Here is an 18,895-nt window from a genome sequence, read left to right as displayed (position 1 = left end):
GCAGCAATCATGGTAGAATAACAGCACAGAAGTATGTGCATGCTCCTACCCACCCACAGCCATATCCACACTCAAATGACCTCAGTGGGAAGCTCAAAGATGTCCATTTTCATTGTGATGGAATGGGGTAGCTGCAGATGGAATGATTGGATCCAGATATCACACGGATGGGCCATGCACCTACTGCAATTATTTGCTCTCAGAAGATTATGGTAGGATTTGCTGTACATGATTCGTGCTAATGTCACCATTGATACATTTGTTTGATCAGTCAAGGATGTTTCGGAACTCCAGGGGACCAGATATTGAGTTGTTGTAAAGATAATTTTGAATGGGAGGCTGTAACTGCATTGGCCTCCTCCCTGCCAGACAGTATGTCAATTAGAAAGGGCTACACGTAAGCTGTGCTGCTAACAATACACATGTAATGTTGGAATAATTTGTGTGTGTCATTCACATTTGTTCATCAGTCTGGACATTTATGTATGTGTTCCTTCATTTATTGACGTGACATTGTTTCTTATATATGTACAGGTGTTGGCCACATGGTTGATGGCCATACCACCTAGCCAATAAGAAATGTGATGTTGCTGATAGTTGGTGATCAATTTGCAGTCAAATAAAATGCCATGCTATATTGGTTTCAGAAATAAATTGATCATTGGTGGTTTTAAGAATTTCTACCCAAAGCCTAAAGAGTCCTCCAAATCAAAGAAAAATCCACATGGAAAGAGTGATTGGTTTTTATTTTAAAATCATAGATTACTCTTATTTTTTGTTTCCGTTTATCTTTTGGTGGATATTTTTATGTCAAAAGCTAGAGGATATTATTTCTAATAAATGTAATAATTTGGTGTAAAAGATTGTAAAACAGTATTTTAAAAATACTGCAAGACTTTTAATAATAGAATCTACTAGAAAATAAGTGAACCTAGTCAGCACTGAATGAGACGGGGTGTTATTCAGTTTCCTGTGATCATTTGCTTTATAAAAATGTTTCATATTAGGAAAATTCTATCATTCTGGTAGAATGTCATGACAATTATAAATCACTTACATTTACTGAATAAGTTATCTGTGATGGCCATACATTTTTATCTTTTGGTTTATAGGCTCTGATTTTGTGGATGGTGAAATATTGTTTTGTATTGTGTAAATCAATGTTTCACACCTCTTTCCTCCTTCCTCAGTTTCATTCAAAGTGCTGGTGACAGCTGTGACATTTCATATCAAGAAACATTGCATCAAGGAGTAGTCAATGACAAGCTGGAGAAAGATGCAGAGAAGTCCACAGATTTCAGTGTGTCTCACAACTGTACCAAAGTACAGACTTCACAAGAAGACGGCTTATGTGGCACAAGATTAAGTTGTAGCATCAGGGAAAAGGAATTACATAAGTTTAACTGTAGTTTCTGCCTGCAGAGCTTCCCTTCAAAATACAGACTCATAATGCATATCTTCATCCACATTGATGGTGTGCAGGCACCTGCATTTGTGTGTAAGTCATGTGGTGAGGTATTGCCGACTGATGACTGCTTGAAAGAACATTTGAGAGTGAGGGAGGTCGACCAAACATTATCTGCTACCAACAGTGAGAAACTTGAATGCAGTGATGATCATGAAAACAATATCTCCTTCGAGTGTGTACAAGAAGGAATCGTGGAACAGACTGAGGAGCCCCCTTCATACAAGGTACCCAGGAAAACTTTTAAAAAATCCGTTAATGACATATGTAATACACATACTGTGAAAGAAGCTGAAGAGAAACTTGAAAGATGTAATGACTGTGGAATTTTATGTGCAAGTGACCATGTTCATGTCCACACAGTGCTAAGTGCAAAGGGACATCACAAATGTGATGATTGTGGTAAAATGTTTACTCAGTTATGCAATCTTAAGAAACACACTGGAGAGAGATCCCACGAATGTGTTGTTCGTAGAAAATCGTTTACTGAAAGGGGCAGTCTCAAGAGACATGAATTAATACACACTGGACAGAAACCACACAAATGCGATGTCTGTGGAAAATCATTTACTCAGTCGAGCCAGCTCAAGACCAACATGTTAATACACACAGGACAGAGATCACACAAATGCGGTGTGTGTGCAAAATCGTTTACGCGGTCGGCCTCTCTCAAGACACATGTATTAATACACACAGGAGAGAGACCTTATAAATGCGATACTTGTGGTAAATTATTTAATGCATTGAGTAATCTCAAGGCCCACAAGTTAATACACAGTGGAAAGAGACCATACAAATGTAGTATTTGTGGAAAATCTTTTACTCATTGGAGCAGTTGCAGGAGACATGAATTCATACACACTGGACAGAGACCACACAAATGCGATGTCTGTGGAAAATCATTTACTCAGTCGGGCCATCTCAAGAACCATAGTTTAATACACACAGGAAAGAGACCACACAAATGCGATGTGTGTGCAAAATCGTTTTCTGAAAGAGGCAGTCTCAAGAAACATGAATTAATACACACTGGACAGAGTCCTCACAAATGCGATGTCTGTGGAAAATCATTTACTCAGTCGAGCCATCTCAAGACCCACATGTTAATACACACAGGAAAGAGATCACACAAATGCGGTGTGTGTGCAAAATCGTTTACGCGGTCGGCCTCTCTCAAGACACATGTATTAATACACACATGAGTTGACCTCACAAATGTGATACTTGTAATAAATAATTTAATGTATTGAGTAATCTCAAGGCCCACAAGTTAATAAACAGTGGAAAGAGACCCTACAAATGTAGTATTTGTGGAAAATCTTTTACTCATTGGGCAGTCACAGGAAACACAAATTAATACACACAACATAGAGACCACTCAAAGTATTGTTGAGGTCTGTAGACCTACACATGTTGATGGAAGACCACACGTGTTTTATGAAAATTGTTCGCATGTGCTACAGAGAGGTCACAAAAATTATGACAAATCCATTTCCGCAGCTTCACATTCGAAGAAGTTACATACAAAATACAACATATGAAGCACACAATTGTGATTTTTTGTTGCAAATGCTCCATGCTTTAATTGTTCGGGCTACCCAAAATTTGTGCATTGAGAGGTACCTTTTACTCGTTTGAGAAGTAGTTTTGTGCAGTTATCAGGACCCTATATTCAAGAAAATGTACCAGTATGCTGCTAATTATTTGAAAGAAACTGCCGTTTCAATCTTCATGAGGCTGTATCCACTACCCAGGCGACAGCAGAAATGTGTTTATTACACATTCATAATGTAGGATATTTATCTCAAGAATGGAGAAAGATACAAAAATCGCTTGATTATGTGAACATATTATTGAGGTATGCCTCCTTAATAGTATTGCTATTTGTGTGATCAATAATCTGCACACGTGTGAACTTTCTGTGCTAGTTCTCTATTAGGAAGTAACTGATGGTGGCATGTATGCAGAGATAAGGGAAAAATTATAATCATCTGCCTAGTAGCGTTTTGATTCACCTACAGACTGCAATACAACAGTGCATCTCTATGGTATGGACTCATTAGTTCTTAGTTTTTCAGTTGTAAATTGGACTATAAGTCTACACACATCTCACACCTTTCCCATTAACTGTAGGCTATCGGTTTATTGCTGTCTAGTTGGTGTGCAAGAGCATCCCAGATTCATTTCATCATGATCTAATGAGGTGAGCTGGGTGGGAAAGACAACAGTGTGAACCATCATGCTGCTCGAACCATTGCAGTGTGATTCTTACCTTGTAATTTGGTCAGTTATCCTGCTGTAAGATGTTGTCACTCTCTGTAAATACATCAAGCATTGAGTGATAAGTTTGCAGTAATGTTCATGTTCTCCACATCTGTCATGGTGCTTTCAGTTATGACCAGCTGTTTTCTTGCCATCTCATATGAATATCCCCCATAGCATGACACTGCCTCCATCTTCCTGCACCAGTTGTGTGGTGCATGTATGAAACAACTATTCATCTGGATAATGACATATCTGAGCACAACCATTCACTTGGTCTGAAAGAAATGTCATTTATCCCAACATGTGACACTTCCTTATAGGTATGCAGTCCAATCTCGATTATCCTATTTGTATTGCTATTGTAACTGACAAGATCGTTAGATCAACATGGGAATACAAAGCTGTTACATAACTTGGGGCCTCATGTTCAACAGTGTCTGCTTAATAGCTTGAAACTCTCGAGCCTGCTCAAGCATTTTCTTCTGTCTCCACAGATTGCCATCTATCCCATTTTACAGAGCAGCTAGGTTCTGATTTGCTTGTTCTACATAATGGATGGGCATTCTACAACCTTTGTCAACTTGTGGTTTCACCATCTTTCAACAATGTTCCATAGAGGCTCATGGTAGAAGCATCTGCACAGCCAACCACATTCACTGCTTCTGAGATGCACTTACCCAGGCACCATGCAAAACCATCTGCTCTTTGGCAAAGTTATTCACGCCAATTTTTTACCATACTGTCACTAGAATGATAACCACTCATTTCTGGTTGTATAGTTTCATTACTACGTGACATAGCCACAATGACGCTGGGTAGCAAACACTCCTCCTACAGAAGTGGATTTAGTGACCTGGATTAACAGTGTATCTTCACAAAAAAGGCCTTTTGGTAAATTGTGTAGTAATTCAATTTTTCTGCTTTGTTAAATTTTATGTAAATACACTATTGTCAGTTCAAGTGCCGTATTTATTGTGAAAAATTTTTGTATTACAAAGCTCTGTACATTAATTTTATGCATCAAATCTTTTAATTATTTGTCTGTTTTTAAATACCATGTAACTACTGTACAAACATCAGTGGGAAAACTGTCATCATGTAGTGTCAGATTATAATTCCGATTGTTTGTAGAAACACAAGGACAGTTGAAAGAGCTCAGTGTGATTTCTAGGTTATGAATTTAATCCAAATGCATAATTTTTATTGTAATAAGTTTATTTATCACATGTACTTTCTTTCTAATTGCTTTGTTTTAATTTGATTTTTTAGTTGTTTTTTATCTGCTTTAAACATGATTTCATAGTGTATATTTTCCATAATTTCTCTGAGTAAATGTGAGGTTTTCAGAAATCTTTACTAATGCTTTGTCTTATACTTCATAATTTTTGTTTCTGGTCAGTTTTTTCCATTTACTACCAATTTCTTATTGGTGTAAGGTAGTTTGTTTATTAAGTTTTGTCATACTTTTAATAACTTGAGACAGTTGTTTTTAAATGATACACATTTTTGAGTTTAGCAACACTTTAATCTGTGTGTCTTTTTACCGAAATGAGAATGTATCTGTCAAGATCGTTCTTGCAACATAATAGTGTGCTGCTATCTGGGCTGTAATATTGCAGTGGCTTTTAAATATTGAGGGAATGCTGATCTAGTTGCAGTTCGTGGGCTCCCAGTCTTCACACACTTGATGAGATATTTTGGTTGTGACTTGGAATGAAATTGCATGGATTTTAAATTTTGTCATTCTCCTTATAGTAATGCTGTTACACTATTCTGTCCAGCTACTTAGTTACATATTTCTACTACAGTTCCTGTTGGTACTGCACTCTTTGCGGATGGATTACTTCAATCATAACAGATAATACACTCCTGGAAATTGAAATAAGAACACCGTGAACTCATTGTCCCAGGAAGGGGAAACTTTATTGACACATTCCTGGGGTCAGATACATCACATGATCACACTGACAGAACCACAGGCACATAGACACAGGCAACAGAGCATGCACAATGTCGGCACTAGTACAGTGTATATCCACCTTTCGCAGCAATGCAGGCTGCTATTCTCCCATGGAGACGATCGTAGAGATGCTGGATGTAGTCCTGTAGAACGGCTTGCCATGCCATTTCCACCTGGCGCCTCAGTTGGACCAGCGTTCGTGCTGGACGTGCAGACCGCGTGAGACGACGCTTCATCCAGTCCCAAACATGCTCAATGGGGGACAGATCGGGAGATCTTGCTGGCCAGGGTAGCTGACTTACACCTTCTAGAGCACATTGGGTGGCACGGGATACATGCGGACGTGCATTGTCCTGTTGGAACAGCAAGTTCCCTTGCCGGTCTAGGAATGGTAGAACGATGGGTTCGATGACGGTTTGGATGTACCGTGCACTATTCAGTGTCTCCTCGACGATCACCAGTGGTGTACGGCCAGTGTAGGAGATCGCTCCCCACACCATGATGCCGGGTGTTGGCCCTGTGTGCCTCGGTCGTATGCAGTCCTGATTGTGGCGCTCACCTGCACGGCGCCAAACACGCATACGACCATCATTGGCACCAAGACAGAAGCGACTCTCATCGCTGAAGACAACACGTCTCCATTCGTCCCTCCATTCACGCCTGTCGCGACACCACTGGAGGCGGGCTGCACGATGTTGGGGCGTGAGCGGAAGACGGCCTAACGGTGTGCGGGACCGTAGCCCAGCTTCATGGAGACGGTTGCGAATGGTCCTCGCCGATACCCCAGGAGCAACAGTGTCCCTAATTTGCTGGGAAGTGGCGGTGCGGTCCCCTACGGCACTACGTAGGATCCTACGGTCTTGGCGTGCATCCGTGCGTCGCTGCGGTCCGGTCCCAGGTCGACGGGCACGTGCACCTTCCACCGACCACTGGCGACAACATCCATGTATTGTGGAGACCTCACGCCCCACGTGTTGAGCAATTCGGCGGTACGACCACCCGGCCTCCCGCATGCCCACTATACGCCCTCGCTCAAAGTCCGTCAACTGCACATACGGTTCACGTCCACGCTGTCGCGGCATGCTACCAGTGTTAAAGACTGCGATGGAGCTCCGTATGCCACGGCAAACTGGCTGACACTGACGGCGGCGGTGCACAAATGCTGCGCAGCTAGCGCCATTCGACGGCCAACACCGTGGTTCCTGGTGTGTCTGCTGTGCCGTGCGTGTGATCATTGCTTGTACAGCCCTCTCGCAGTGTCCGGAGCAAGTATGGTGGGTCTGACACACCGATGTCAATGTGTTCTTTTTTCCATTTCCAGGAGTGTATTTTGTTCTCTCAGTAACGCTTGCTGAGACAAAAATCATTACTATTATTATTCAAGTAAGAACTGAGCTCTGAATTCACAAACTTACAATACTGCTACTCTCATGAAGCTTAAATCGTGACTCGAAACTGTCCTATTTTAATAGTCTCATCACTGAAAATAAGCTTGTGTTGATTCTGAAGATTCTGTACAGAAATTAAGTAAAGTAACCCACAGTGATATGTTACAATCGGATTTCAAATGACAAAGGGAATGATATTGACAATAATACTTTATTTTGACGAAGTGCCATTAATTGTTATAATGTGGTATTATATGATAACACCAAAACAAATGTCATTATTAGTAACTGGTTATTACTGCCATCATCATATGATGTTCCTGACCACTTTTAGACGTTTTGTGCTGAAATATATCTGGTAAATGCCATAAAGGCTCTAAGGACTATCTTCACATTATCACCATTGCTCTGCCCCCGGTAGCTGAGTGGTCAGTGCAACAGACTGTCAATGCTAAGGGCCCGTGTTCGATTCGCGGCTGGGTCAGAGATATTCTCCGCTCAGGGACTGGATGTTGTGTTGTCCTAATCATCATCATTTCATCCCCACCGACGCGCAAGTCGCTGAAGTGACGTCAGATCGTAAGACTTGCACCAGGTGAGCGGTCTACCCAACGGGAGGCCCTCGTCACACGCCATTATATTACCATTCACTTAAAGCTAATATGGGTGGCATTGGCCAACCAAAACGTTCTACGGAAAATCATTTGATACGATAATTGTTACCTTCCACTCCTGTCCAAAATGGTTCTTTTCAAAACCTATACCGTTACACATCTGACAAAAGACTAATATTAGTGTTCACTTGAGGCCAAACTGAATCATAAATAAAGAAAGTATGGTTCTAAATATTGTTATAAGAAGAGTTAGAGTACTTTTTGTTTGAAATTACGTGAGTGAATGGAGGTTGTTGGAAGATGACACAGCTTTCATATAACGCTAAAAAAAAGCTAATTTTCACTAAAATATATAATTGTGGAAACAGTTTGCAGATTCATGCTACTTAATTGGATTTGTGTGTGTAAGTATTTGTGCTATTAAAATTTTTTATTGTTCAAGTTTACTGTGGCTACGTTTACTAAGGGGAAGTTAACTAGTGTGCCACATGCGACTGCAGGTGTAACTCTCTCATACATTTATACCCATAAATTTGTACAAGTTGTAGCTATGCAGTTGCATATCAACATAGTTTCATATCTTAGGTTACAGTGCATGGCACATGAGATAGATATATCTAATTCATACATTGTCTCATAATGAACAGATTGAGATACATCAGTATCCCCCTGTGGTGGTTGCTTTAGTTAACTCTATTCAGTTATACTCAGGTTAGTTGATTTTCAACAAATATTGCCATAAAGCATGTTATGGGACATTTCGTACGTATTTACATTACTATGAATAATTATGAGTAGACTGATCCTTTCACATCAGAAGTATTAGAGACATTAAATCAGTGGTCGTTTTTGGGCCAGTGTTGACTATATTATCCATGAATATTGACGGAATACCTCCCTGCAAGCAACAACTCTTACAAGACGTGCCACACTAAGCACTGTGATATTTTGTGTGTTCAAGAAATACACACATACACCCAGCAGAGACGTCCTTCAGTTCCTGGAATAAAACTGGTTGCTGAAACACAACATGCACAGTATGGAAGCGCCATCCTTATAAGACCTGACCTTTAAGTCTGTAGTGTTCGTCAGTCAGATGATAACAATATTGATATTATTATTGTTGAGTAACAGTAGAGTCAATATCAGTGTATAAACCTCCAGCAACAGATTTTTTCTTCACCCCACCTGAACATTTTATTACAGGGAAAGCTTCTATTTTGGTATGTGATTTCAACATTCACAGCCATGTTTGGGGGGTACACTCAAGGCTGTCCTCCTGTGGGATGAAACTTTCCATCTCTCACTCCTTCACGACAGCAAACTACCTCATTCTTTCTTCAGTGGACGCTGGCTATAATCCATATCTGCTTTTTGTTGGTGAAAGTATTTTTCATACCTGCATTAAATCCGTCTGTAAGCCCATACCGAATACACATTGACCTATTATGTGTCAAGTTCTCCCACAAGTAAGCCCTCAAGAAATCACTTTCACCTGAAGGTACAACTTCAAAACGGCTGATGGGCAGAAATTGTCAAAGTTATTACATGAGAAAATTGTAACTATAGCTCCTGTGGTAGATCAATATAAAAATTTTGTTAACATCGTTAATGCCTCCCCCTGAGCATCAATTCTAAGGGGATGCAGAATGAACTATATCTAGGGTATAACACCTGAAACGACCTCTCTTTTTTTAGGAGTACTACAGAAAGATTGAAGAAGATCCTTTTAGTGAAGCCTCATCAATTGATGTACAGAATGTCCTCTCTTCAATATCTGAGGCAAACAGAGAAGAATGGATTCAATTAATGGCAGACTGTGACATGAGTAAAAGTAGTCAAAAGGCCTGGAGGCTATTATATCGCCTGAGTAATGATAACACTCAGGTCAACTTATATTTTAATATCAAACCAGACCAAATTGCTCAACAACTCCCCATTAATGGCAGATCAACTAAATCCAGAAATATAGAGAGGAAACAATTATTCAGGCAAACAGACCAAGAGAATAGTATCTTATCTCCTTATTTCTCTGTTGAAGAATTGAATTTAGCCCTGAAGAAATGTAAATAGGGAAAAGCAGCAGGACTGGATGTCATTAGAGCTGAAAAAATCAAGAATTTTGGTTCCACTAAAATGATTTGGTTACTGCAATTTATGGGCAAATGTATTCGAGAGTGCAAGATCCCTAAATTATGACGAAAATCAAGAGTAATTGCCACACCGAAACAAGGAAAGTACAGGAAAGATCCCAAAAATTATGGACCAGTCTCTTTACTCTGTCATCTCTACAAAATACTGGAGAGGCTCAGTCTTCAGAGAATGATTAGAAAGGCGGAGCCTCTTCTAATACCACAGCAAGCAGCTTTCAGAGAAGGGGAGAGCTGCACATCTCAGATATTAAACTTAACACAACATATCGAAGATGGATATGAGAAATGGCACATTACAGGTGCTGTATTTATCCGTCTATCCACAGCTTGTGATGTGATCATCCATCAGCTCCTTCTGAAAAAAGTTTGACATAACTAAAGACTTCACATGCATGTACAATATTAGAAACCTTCCCCAGAATTCCTGATTTTTTTGTGGAATTTTAGGGTAAGAAAAGTAGGTGGAGAACTCAGAAAAATGGGCTGCCACAAGGCAATGTGCTTGCACTGCTATTATTCAACATCTATACAAACGATCAACGTATCCCTGAAGGAGCTCAAAGCTTTATTTACGCTGATGACTGCACTATCACTACTCAGGCTGACTGTTTTGAGACTAGAAGATACGCCATCAAAATCTTTAGAAGAATTCACTGTTTATTATAATGGGAATTACTTGATACCTAATCCTGCCAAGACTCATATCTGCGCTTTCCACCTCAAGAATAAACAGGCAAATAGATCCTTAAATATATCCTGGGGAGGTATCGCACTCGAACATAGTCCTACTCCCAAATATCTTGTAGTAACACTGGATCGCGCGCTAACATATAAAAAGCATTGCCAAAAAACCAAACAGAAAGTGGCAGCCAGAAATAAAACAGTGTGACAATTGACACATACGTCATGTGTTCTAATCCATGCACTGTGAGCTCAGGCGCGCATGCTCTACGTTGTTCCACTGCTGAATATGCATGTTCAGTGTGGTGTAAGTCCAGTCATGCCAGGAACGTAGATGAGGCTCTAAATGAGTCTTGCCAGATTATCATGGGTTGCTTAAGACCTATTCCTGTGGACAAACTCCATTGCCTCGCTGGGAAAGATCCTCCTGGAATGAGACGTTAGGTAGCTGCGAGATATGAGAAAAGTAAGGCCACAACGAAGAACGCCCATCAACTATATGAGGCAGATATCAAGAAAGAGCTTCTTGACAATTACTGAGGCTCTCATCGAGAATCCATATGTGGCAAGGATCTCGTGATGGTGGGAGAAACGTCGGTATTTGGGAGAATGGATCGCTCCAAAGGAAGAACTTCCTCCAGGATATTCGGAGAAGTGGTCAATATGGAGGTCTCTCAATATTTTATGGTCAAACACAATGAGATGCAAGACCAATCTGCTGTGTACCTCATCACCAACCACCTGCACCGTGCAAGACCTTATGAGACATACACCAAATGCACTTGAAGTGTCCAAGTTTTTGTCCTCTTTTGTGTTAAATTATGTCAACACTTATATATATTTTTTTGACATTTCGGTACTTTTGAAATGACAAATAAATAAACAAGTAATGTAATAAAAGTAACAGTAAGAAAAAACTGTATCATTGGTTTTTAATGTCCAGAGAAAAGAAGATTATTCATATGTTAGTGGAGGAAACATGACATGATATTAGCAACGAAATAAACTCAGCGTTGCATTCTTTTTATGCTTAACTAGATGGAATGCCACAATCATAGCATTAGCTCTCATCATTTTGCAGGTACGAAGATGCACAACCTACTTAATAGAAACACAGTTTGATATTCCTTCTGACAAGAAAAGGGAAAGTAAGGATATGGTGGAAAATATTAGTTCTAAGTGTATGAAAATTTAGCTAAACTATAAGGATGATTGATAGTAGCAGCTAAGAGTTGTGCTTAAACAGAAAGAGAAACGAATGAAATCCTAGCATGAAACTGTATCAGCATCATTTTTGGGAATATAGGTGCTGCTGCAGTGCAGAACACCAGGTGGATTGTGGACAAGATAGAGTTGATAGTTGCGTGATTGTTTGAGGGCCAATTAAGAGTCATGAATATGGTCAGAGAAGTATGCAGTTATTACAGTGCTAGTTTATATTGGGCCCTCCAGGAAAGATGAAGTTGCCAGTCTCGATAGCAACAGGGATGGGTTGCCTGCTGTGTGATAGAGATAAAACACAAGTGAGGCTTTTGTAGATGGCACAAACCATGTCTGCTTTAGCACAAGTAACTGAAAAAAGACTCACAAGCATATAAGACTAAATCAACTCCACTGTACTAGCATATGCACCGAGCTATGATTGAGCACAGAAGGTAGAACTGTAACTAAAAACGTAAAGACAAAAATTATTAATATCTAGGTATCCTTATTTGGACTAGCACACCGAGTTGTACATTCTTAACCTTTCACCCTTTTGAATAGGCCAGGGTGTAGGTGAAGGGATATTGTCAGGGACATAAAATTACAGGGCAGCAGAATTTGTTTAGATCTGAGGTTGCTTTGTATTACAGTAACGGAATAAAAAAAAGACTCTATCTATAAGAAAAGGTTTGCTGACTATTAGGTGACCCAGGGTAGTTGTTGTCATATTCCATATCTGGCAGAACTGTTGAAGTGACATGCTCAGAAAAGGAAAATATTGGAAACACTTGGACAATCGTAATGGAAGGAGTCTTCAGATATACTGTAGTAATAATAACAACAGAAATAAAAAGGCTATGTTGATACTGAGGAAAAATGTGGTAAGCAATAATTATTTTAACTGTGCAAATCAAAGTTAATTGGAAGTACAAAGTGCCAATACATTTACCATGAGTATACTGATACTGTGCAAAAATTACAATATGTTTAAAAATGGTAGAAATTAGAAAATTTATTAGCCAGTTGTTAGTCCACAAGAGAATGAAATGAAAGAAGAAAATACAGTAAAGGGGACGAATTCAGAAACAAATGTGTACAGTGTTTTAGAAACTAGTATTCCATATTTTGAGAGGCAGTAGTATATATCATAACAAGAAAAACTGCATAGGAGACATGGGCTGTAAAATACTTACTGTACCTTAAGGGGAGATATAATGGAAAATGTAAACATTTGTTTAAAAAATCATTACAGCCATATTTATTAATGTACAAATCTAAAATCTTGCATATGTAAAAAAAGGAGCTGTGTTTTAACGGAAAAATAATATAAAATATGCAGAAATATTATTTTGCCAGAAATTTGAATGGTTATAATAACGTGTTGTTGTTGTTGTTGTGGTCTTCAGTCCTGAGACTGGTTTGATGCAGCTCTCCATGCTACTCTATCCTGTGCAAGCTTCTTCATCTCTCAGTATCTACTGCAACCTACATCCTTCTGAATCTGCTTAGTGTATTCATCTCTTGGTCTCCCTCTACGATTTTTACCCTCCACGCTGCCCTCCAATGCTAAATTTGTGATCCCTTGATGCCTCAAAACATGTCCTACCAACCGATCCCTTCTTCTAGTCAAGTTGTGCCACAAACTTCTCTTCTCCCCAATCCTATTCAATACCTCATCATTAGTTACGTGATCTACCCACCTTACCTTCAGCATTCTTCTGTAGCAACACATTTCGAAAGCTTCTATTCTCTTCTTGTCCAAACTAGTTATCGTCCATGTTTCACTTCCATACATGGCTACACTCCATACAAATACTTTCAGAAAAGACTTCCTGACACTTAAATCGTTACGTGATGTTAACAAATTCCTCTTCTTGAGAAACGCTTTCCTTGCCATTGCCAGTCTACATTTTATATCCTCTCTACTTCGACCATCATCAGTTATTTTACTCCCTAAATAGCAAAACTCCTTTACTACTTTAAGTGTCTCATTTCCTAATCTAATTCCCTCAGCATCACCCGACTTAATTTGACTACATTCCATTATCCTCGTTTTGCTTTTGTTGATGTTCATCTTATATCCTCCTTTCAAGACACTGTCCATTCCGTTCAACTGCTCTTCCAAATCCTTTGCTGTCTCTGACAGAATTACAATGTCATCGGCAAACCTCAAAGTTTTTACTACTTCTCCATGAATTTTAATACCTACTCCGAATTTTTCTTTTGTTTCCTTTACTGCTTGCTCAATATACAGATTGAATAACATCGGGGAGAGGCTACAACCCTGTCCTACTCCTTTCCCAACCACTGCATCCCTTTCATGTCCCTCGACTCTTATAACTGCCATCTGGTTTCTGTACAAATTGTAAATAGCCTTTCACTCCCTGTATTTTACCCCTGCCACCTTCAGAATTTGAAAGAGAGTATTCCAGTTAACATTGTCAAAAGCTTTCTCTAAGTCTACAAATGCTAGAAACGTAGGTTTGCCTTTTCTTAATCTTTCTTCTAAGATAAGTCGTAAGGTCAGTATTGCCTCACGTGTTCCAACATTTCTACAGAATCCAAACTGATCTTCCCCGAGGTCGGCTTCTACCAGTTTTTCCATTCGTCTGTAAAGAATTCGCGTTAGTATTTTGCAGCTGTGACTTATTAAACTGATAGTTCGGTAATTTTCACATCTGTCAACACCTGCTTTCTTTGGGATTGAAATTATTATATTCTTCTTGAAGTCTGAGGGTATTTCGCCTGTCTCATACATCTTGCTCACCAGATGGTAGAGTTTTGTCATGACTGGCTCTCCCGAGGCCATCAGTAGTTCCAGTGAATGTTGTCTACTCCCGGGGCCTTGTTTCGACTCAGGTCTTTCAGTGCTCTGTCAAACTCTTCACGCAGTATCTTATCTCCCATTTCGTCTTCATCTACATCCTCTTCCATAATATTGTCCTCAAGGACATCGCCCTTGTATAAACCCTCTATATACTCCTTCCACCTTTCTGCCTTCCCTTCTTTGCTTAGAACTGGGTTGCCATCTGAGCTCTTGATATTCATACAAGTGGTTCTCTTCTCTCCAAAGGTCTCTTTAATTTTCCTGTAGGCAGTATCTATCTTACCCCTAGTGAGACAAGCCTCTACATCCTTACATTTGTCCTCTAGCCATCCCTGCTTAGCCATTTTGCACTTCCTGTCGATATCATTTTTGAGACGTTTGTATTCCTTTTTGCCTGCTTCATTTACTGCATTTTTATATTTTCTCCTTTCATCAATTAAATTCAATATTTCTTCTGTTACCCAAGGATTTCTATTAGCCCTCGTCTTTTTACCAACTTGATCCTCTGCTGCCTTCACTACTTCATCCCTCAGAGCTACCCATTCTTCTTCTACTGTATTTCTTTCCCCCATTCCTGTCAATTGTTCCCTTATGCTCTCCCTGAAACTCTCTACAACCTCTGGTTCTTTCAGTTATCCAGGTCCCATTTCCTTAAATTCCCACCTTTTTGCAGTTTCTTCAGTTTCAATCTGCAGTTCATAACCAATAGATTGTGGTCAGAATCCACATCTGCCCCAGGAAATGTCTTACAATTTAAAACCTGGTTCCTAAATCTCTGTCTTACCATTATATAAACTATCTGATACCTTTTAGTATCTCTAGGATTCTTCCAGGTATACAACCTTCTTTTATGATTCTTGAACCAAGTGTTGGCTATGATTAAGTTATGCTCTGTGCAAAATTCTACAAGGCGGCTTCCTCTTTCATTCCTTCCCCCCAATCCATATTCACCTACTATGTTTCCTTCTCTCCCTTTTCCTACTGACGAATTCCAGTCACCCATGACTATTAAATTTTCGTCTCCCTTCACTACTTGAATAATTTCTTTTATCTCGTCATACATTTCATCTATTTCTTCATCATCTGCAGAGGTAGTTGGCATATAAACTTGTACTACTGTAGTGGGCATGGGCTTTGTGTCTATCTTGGCCACAATAATGCGTTCACTATGCTGTTTGTAGTAGCTAACCCGCACTCCTATTTTTTCATTCATTATTAAACCTACTCCTGCATTACCCCTATTTGATTTTGTATTTACAACCCTGTAATCACCTGACCAAAAGTCTTGTTCCTCCTGCCACCGAACTTCACTAATTCCCACTATATCTAACTTTAACCTATCCATTTCCCTTTTTAAATTTTCTAACCTACCTGCCCGATTAAGGGATCTGACATTCCACGCTCCGATCCGTAGAACGCCAGTTTTCTTTCTCCTGATAACGATCTCCTCCTGAGTAGTCCCCGCCCGGAGATCCGAATGGGGGACTATTTTACCTCCGGAATATTTTACCCAAGAGGACGCCATCATCATTTAATCATACAGTAGAGCTGCATGTCCTCGGGAAAAATTACAGCTGTAGTTTCCCCTTGCTTTCAGCCGTTCGCAGTACCAGCACAGCAAGGCCGTTTTGGTTAAGGCCAGATCAGTCAATCATCCAGACTGTTGCCCCTGCAACTACTGAAAAGGCTGCTGCCCCTCTTCAGGAACCACATGTTTGTCTGGCCTCTCAACAGATACCCCTCCGTTATGGTTGCACCTACGGTACGGCCATCTGTATCGCTGAGGCACGCAAGCCTCCCCACCAACGGCAAGGTCCATGGTTCATGGGGGGTATAATAACGTGAGAAGTCTAAAACAGAGAAAATGAGTTTTAAAATTTTCTGCTCATACTTCTACATGTAATAAGCTTACCTCAGTTTTAAAATCGTCCATACTCATACATCCTCCAGATTTCTTTTCTCTCTTTACATTTCCCTGGCCCATATTTGCAGGTCAGACATTGATCCATTAGCTTTCTTGACCAAGCTCTCGGCGATGGTGTAAAAAGCTTTTGTTTTAAACACACCAGGATCTATACCAGCTCTATTCATCACTTCAGTTCTGCCATTTTTTGCGTTGCTGTAACATCAAACTGCATCATAGACACCTACTTTGAGTACTTCAAGTCCACAGAATGTCTCTGAAGTTTCTGGTTACATCAGGAGATGAGTTTGGAAGGCAGTAGAGGATCCAATTACCATTTCATGTCCACCACTGATACAGAGTCTTGCCCAATCAGTCTCTCATCCAGCTTCAGTTTCTATCTCAGTGGATTTCAGTTTTTGTGTACTGTGACAAATACATTACTTACATTTCCCATTAGCCTATCCTTTAGATGAACACTTAAATTTTCCCCAAAAACCTCATTGCTTTCAATTTCAGGTTTCAAATGGCTTACAGTATTAGGGAGGCTTAATTGCTTTTCACGAGTGCTTTGAATTCTGGCACTTTGTTGCGAATGCTTCAGCAGTTAACCACTAGGATTTTAATGCTCTCACCTGGGGGAGGCATTTGTTTCGATCTTACACTGATACTACTTCTGGATTTACAGCAACTCTTGTTCCCAGGATTGCATAGTAGGTCGCCTAGTCTAAAAAGACTTTTGTTTGCTCCCACATACAATCAGCTACCTGGACAGCAGCCTCTGATGTGTAGTCCACACCTGACCCATCTAGAGGCACCCTACAGTTCTCAACAAAATGGCGCAAGTCCAGGAAGTAGCAGTCTAGCTTGTCACAGAACTTTCGAAGTCTCTGGTTCAGTGCTTCCACTCAATGCAGAACCAATGATCCACAATCAGTTCTGGAGACAATGCTGCAAATTGTGAGGTCTGCCGAAACTGTACACAAGGCTGGTCCTCTCAGCCTTATCAGTTGCTGGAATTATCCCAGTATGACCTCAGAGTCCAGATAACAGGCTTCATTTATTCCAACATGTGCAACTCTCTGCAGTTGCTTGCACCTCATTACCTCAATGGCTGTTGGAATAGCCTCTTCAACATGTTGAATGAGGCCTTCAGATATACGCACAGGGTGCACCTCATGCCCTTTCCTGTCCCTTGCTGCCATTTCCGTAAGGGGAACAATCATTCCCTGTACAACTGAACCGCCAACAGTTAATACACCTCTGCCCTTTTGCGTTTACCTCCTACTGACACAGGACAAAACAGGTTTCCCAAAAACAGGTGAAGTGAGTCCCACTGGCTTAGTTTCAGTTTCAGTTTCAGTGAATGACAGCACCTAGAAATTGATGTTTAGGGTATCAGTACAGCACCCTAAGCCTCCATGGTCCCTGTTGACACGGTGGAGGACGCCTGGATCTGAAACGCCAGTTACAGTCTAGTGCACGAGTAATGAGAGATTCCGTACTATCTTCAGAGGAGACAGGGTCCACAGGAGAGGACAGTACTTGAGTCACCATTGATACTGGTACCACAGGTACATGACTCTCGGGAACTCTTCACCATATTGATTTGCAGAAGCTGACAGTCCTTTGACAGTAGCGAAGGCGATTTCCAGCTGCCTACAAAAGTCAACCAGCTCAACCCATTTTTGAGAATTGCACTCCGGGGCTCAATTTTGGCTGGCGCAATGTATTGCAGGAAAGTGAACAAATAACTTCAAATTAAGCCTGCTGGTTGTCTTTTATGTCCATTGAGCTAAAAAGGTACTAATTCCTGTAAGAACTGAAGCAAATATAGAAAGCGATATTTCTATTAAGACGAGAGTAAACTTTTTAAGGTTAGTTATAGCTACTTGGAAATTTGAAAATGGAGTTAATTTATGAAAAATGTAGGTAATATGTACGTTCCTTAATGGAAAATTATGTGTCTGCTACAGTACCTAAATCACAAACTTTGATTTACAACAAGTTAGATTATGCACAGGACAAGCAAAAAAATGCGCATCTATTTGCGACGATATACGGTGAAATTTGGGGTGATCTACTCTTTGGCAGTAACTGTGAATAACAAATATTGATTTTCTACGAAATAAGTTATCCAAAAACACTCTTACTGGTAACTTGCGAAAATATAGTTTTGTAAGCGACGGAAATTTCTCACAAGTAAAGTATTTCTCAAGTAATTATACAGTGCAATCAGAGAAAGATTGTTTTCAAAAGGTTAGGCCCACTCTTCTCAAAATTCTTATTAGAGCAAAATTGAGTTTAAGCCTAGGATTAACAATAACAGTAGGTGTTCATTGTGACACTCGTGAATGTTCGAATTTCACAATAGACCAAAATACAAACAGATATTAATACAATCATAATAGATTATGCTTAACTGACGTGATCAGT

At 40.0% G+C, this 18,895-nt stretch overlaps 1 protein-coding gene across 9 annotated transcripts in view; it reads left to right on the top strand.

The window, feature by feature from the left end:
• The window catches only part of LOC126108756 (zinc finger protein 99-like), a 126,501-nt gene that overhangs the window by 94,712 nt on the left and 12,894 nt on the right, over positions 1-18,895 (top strand). For 3 of the 9 annotated variants that reach the window (XM_049914099.1, XM_049914101.1, XM_049914100.1), the window contains one exon: positions 1,191-5,005. The exons of 4 other annotated variants lie outside the window; for them this stretch is intronic. In XM_049914099.1, coding sequence (XP_049770056.1) covers positions 1,191-2,667 — 1,477 coding nt within the window. In that variant the 3' untranslated portion in view covers positions 2,668-5,005. Of the gene's footprint in view, positions 1-1,190; positions 5,006-18,895 lie in introns of those variants that run through there. 2 more of the 9 variants (XR_007523622.1, XR_007523621.1) reach the window with 1 other exon arrangement.

Source organism: Schistocerca cancellata, chromosome 11 (assembly GCF_023864275.1).
Source record: "Schistocerca cancellata isolate TAMUIC-IGC-003103 chromosome 11, iqSchCanc2.1, whole genome shotgun sequence".
Lineage (NCBI taxonomy): Eukaryota > Metazoa > Arthropoda > Insecta > Orthoptera > Acrididae > Schistocerca > Schistocerca cancellata.
The sequence above is the reverse complement of the archived record's forward strand: the minus strand, read 5'-3'. Positions and strand labels throughout refer to the sequence as shown.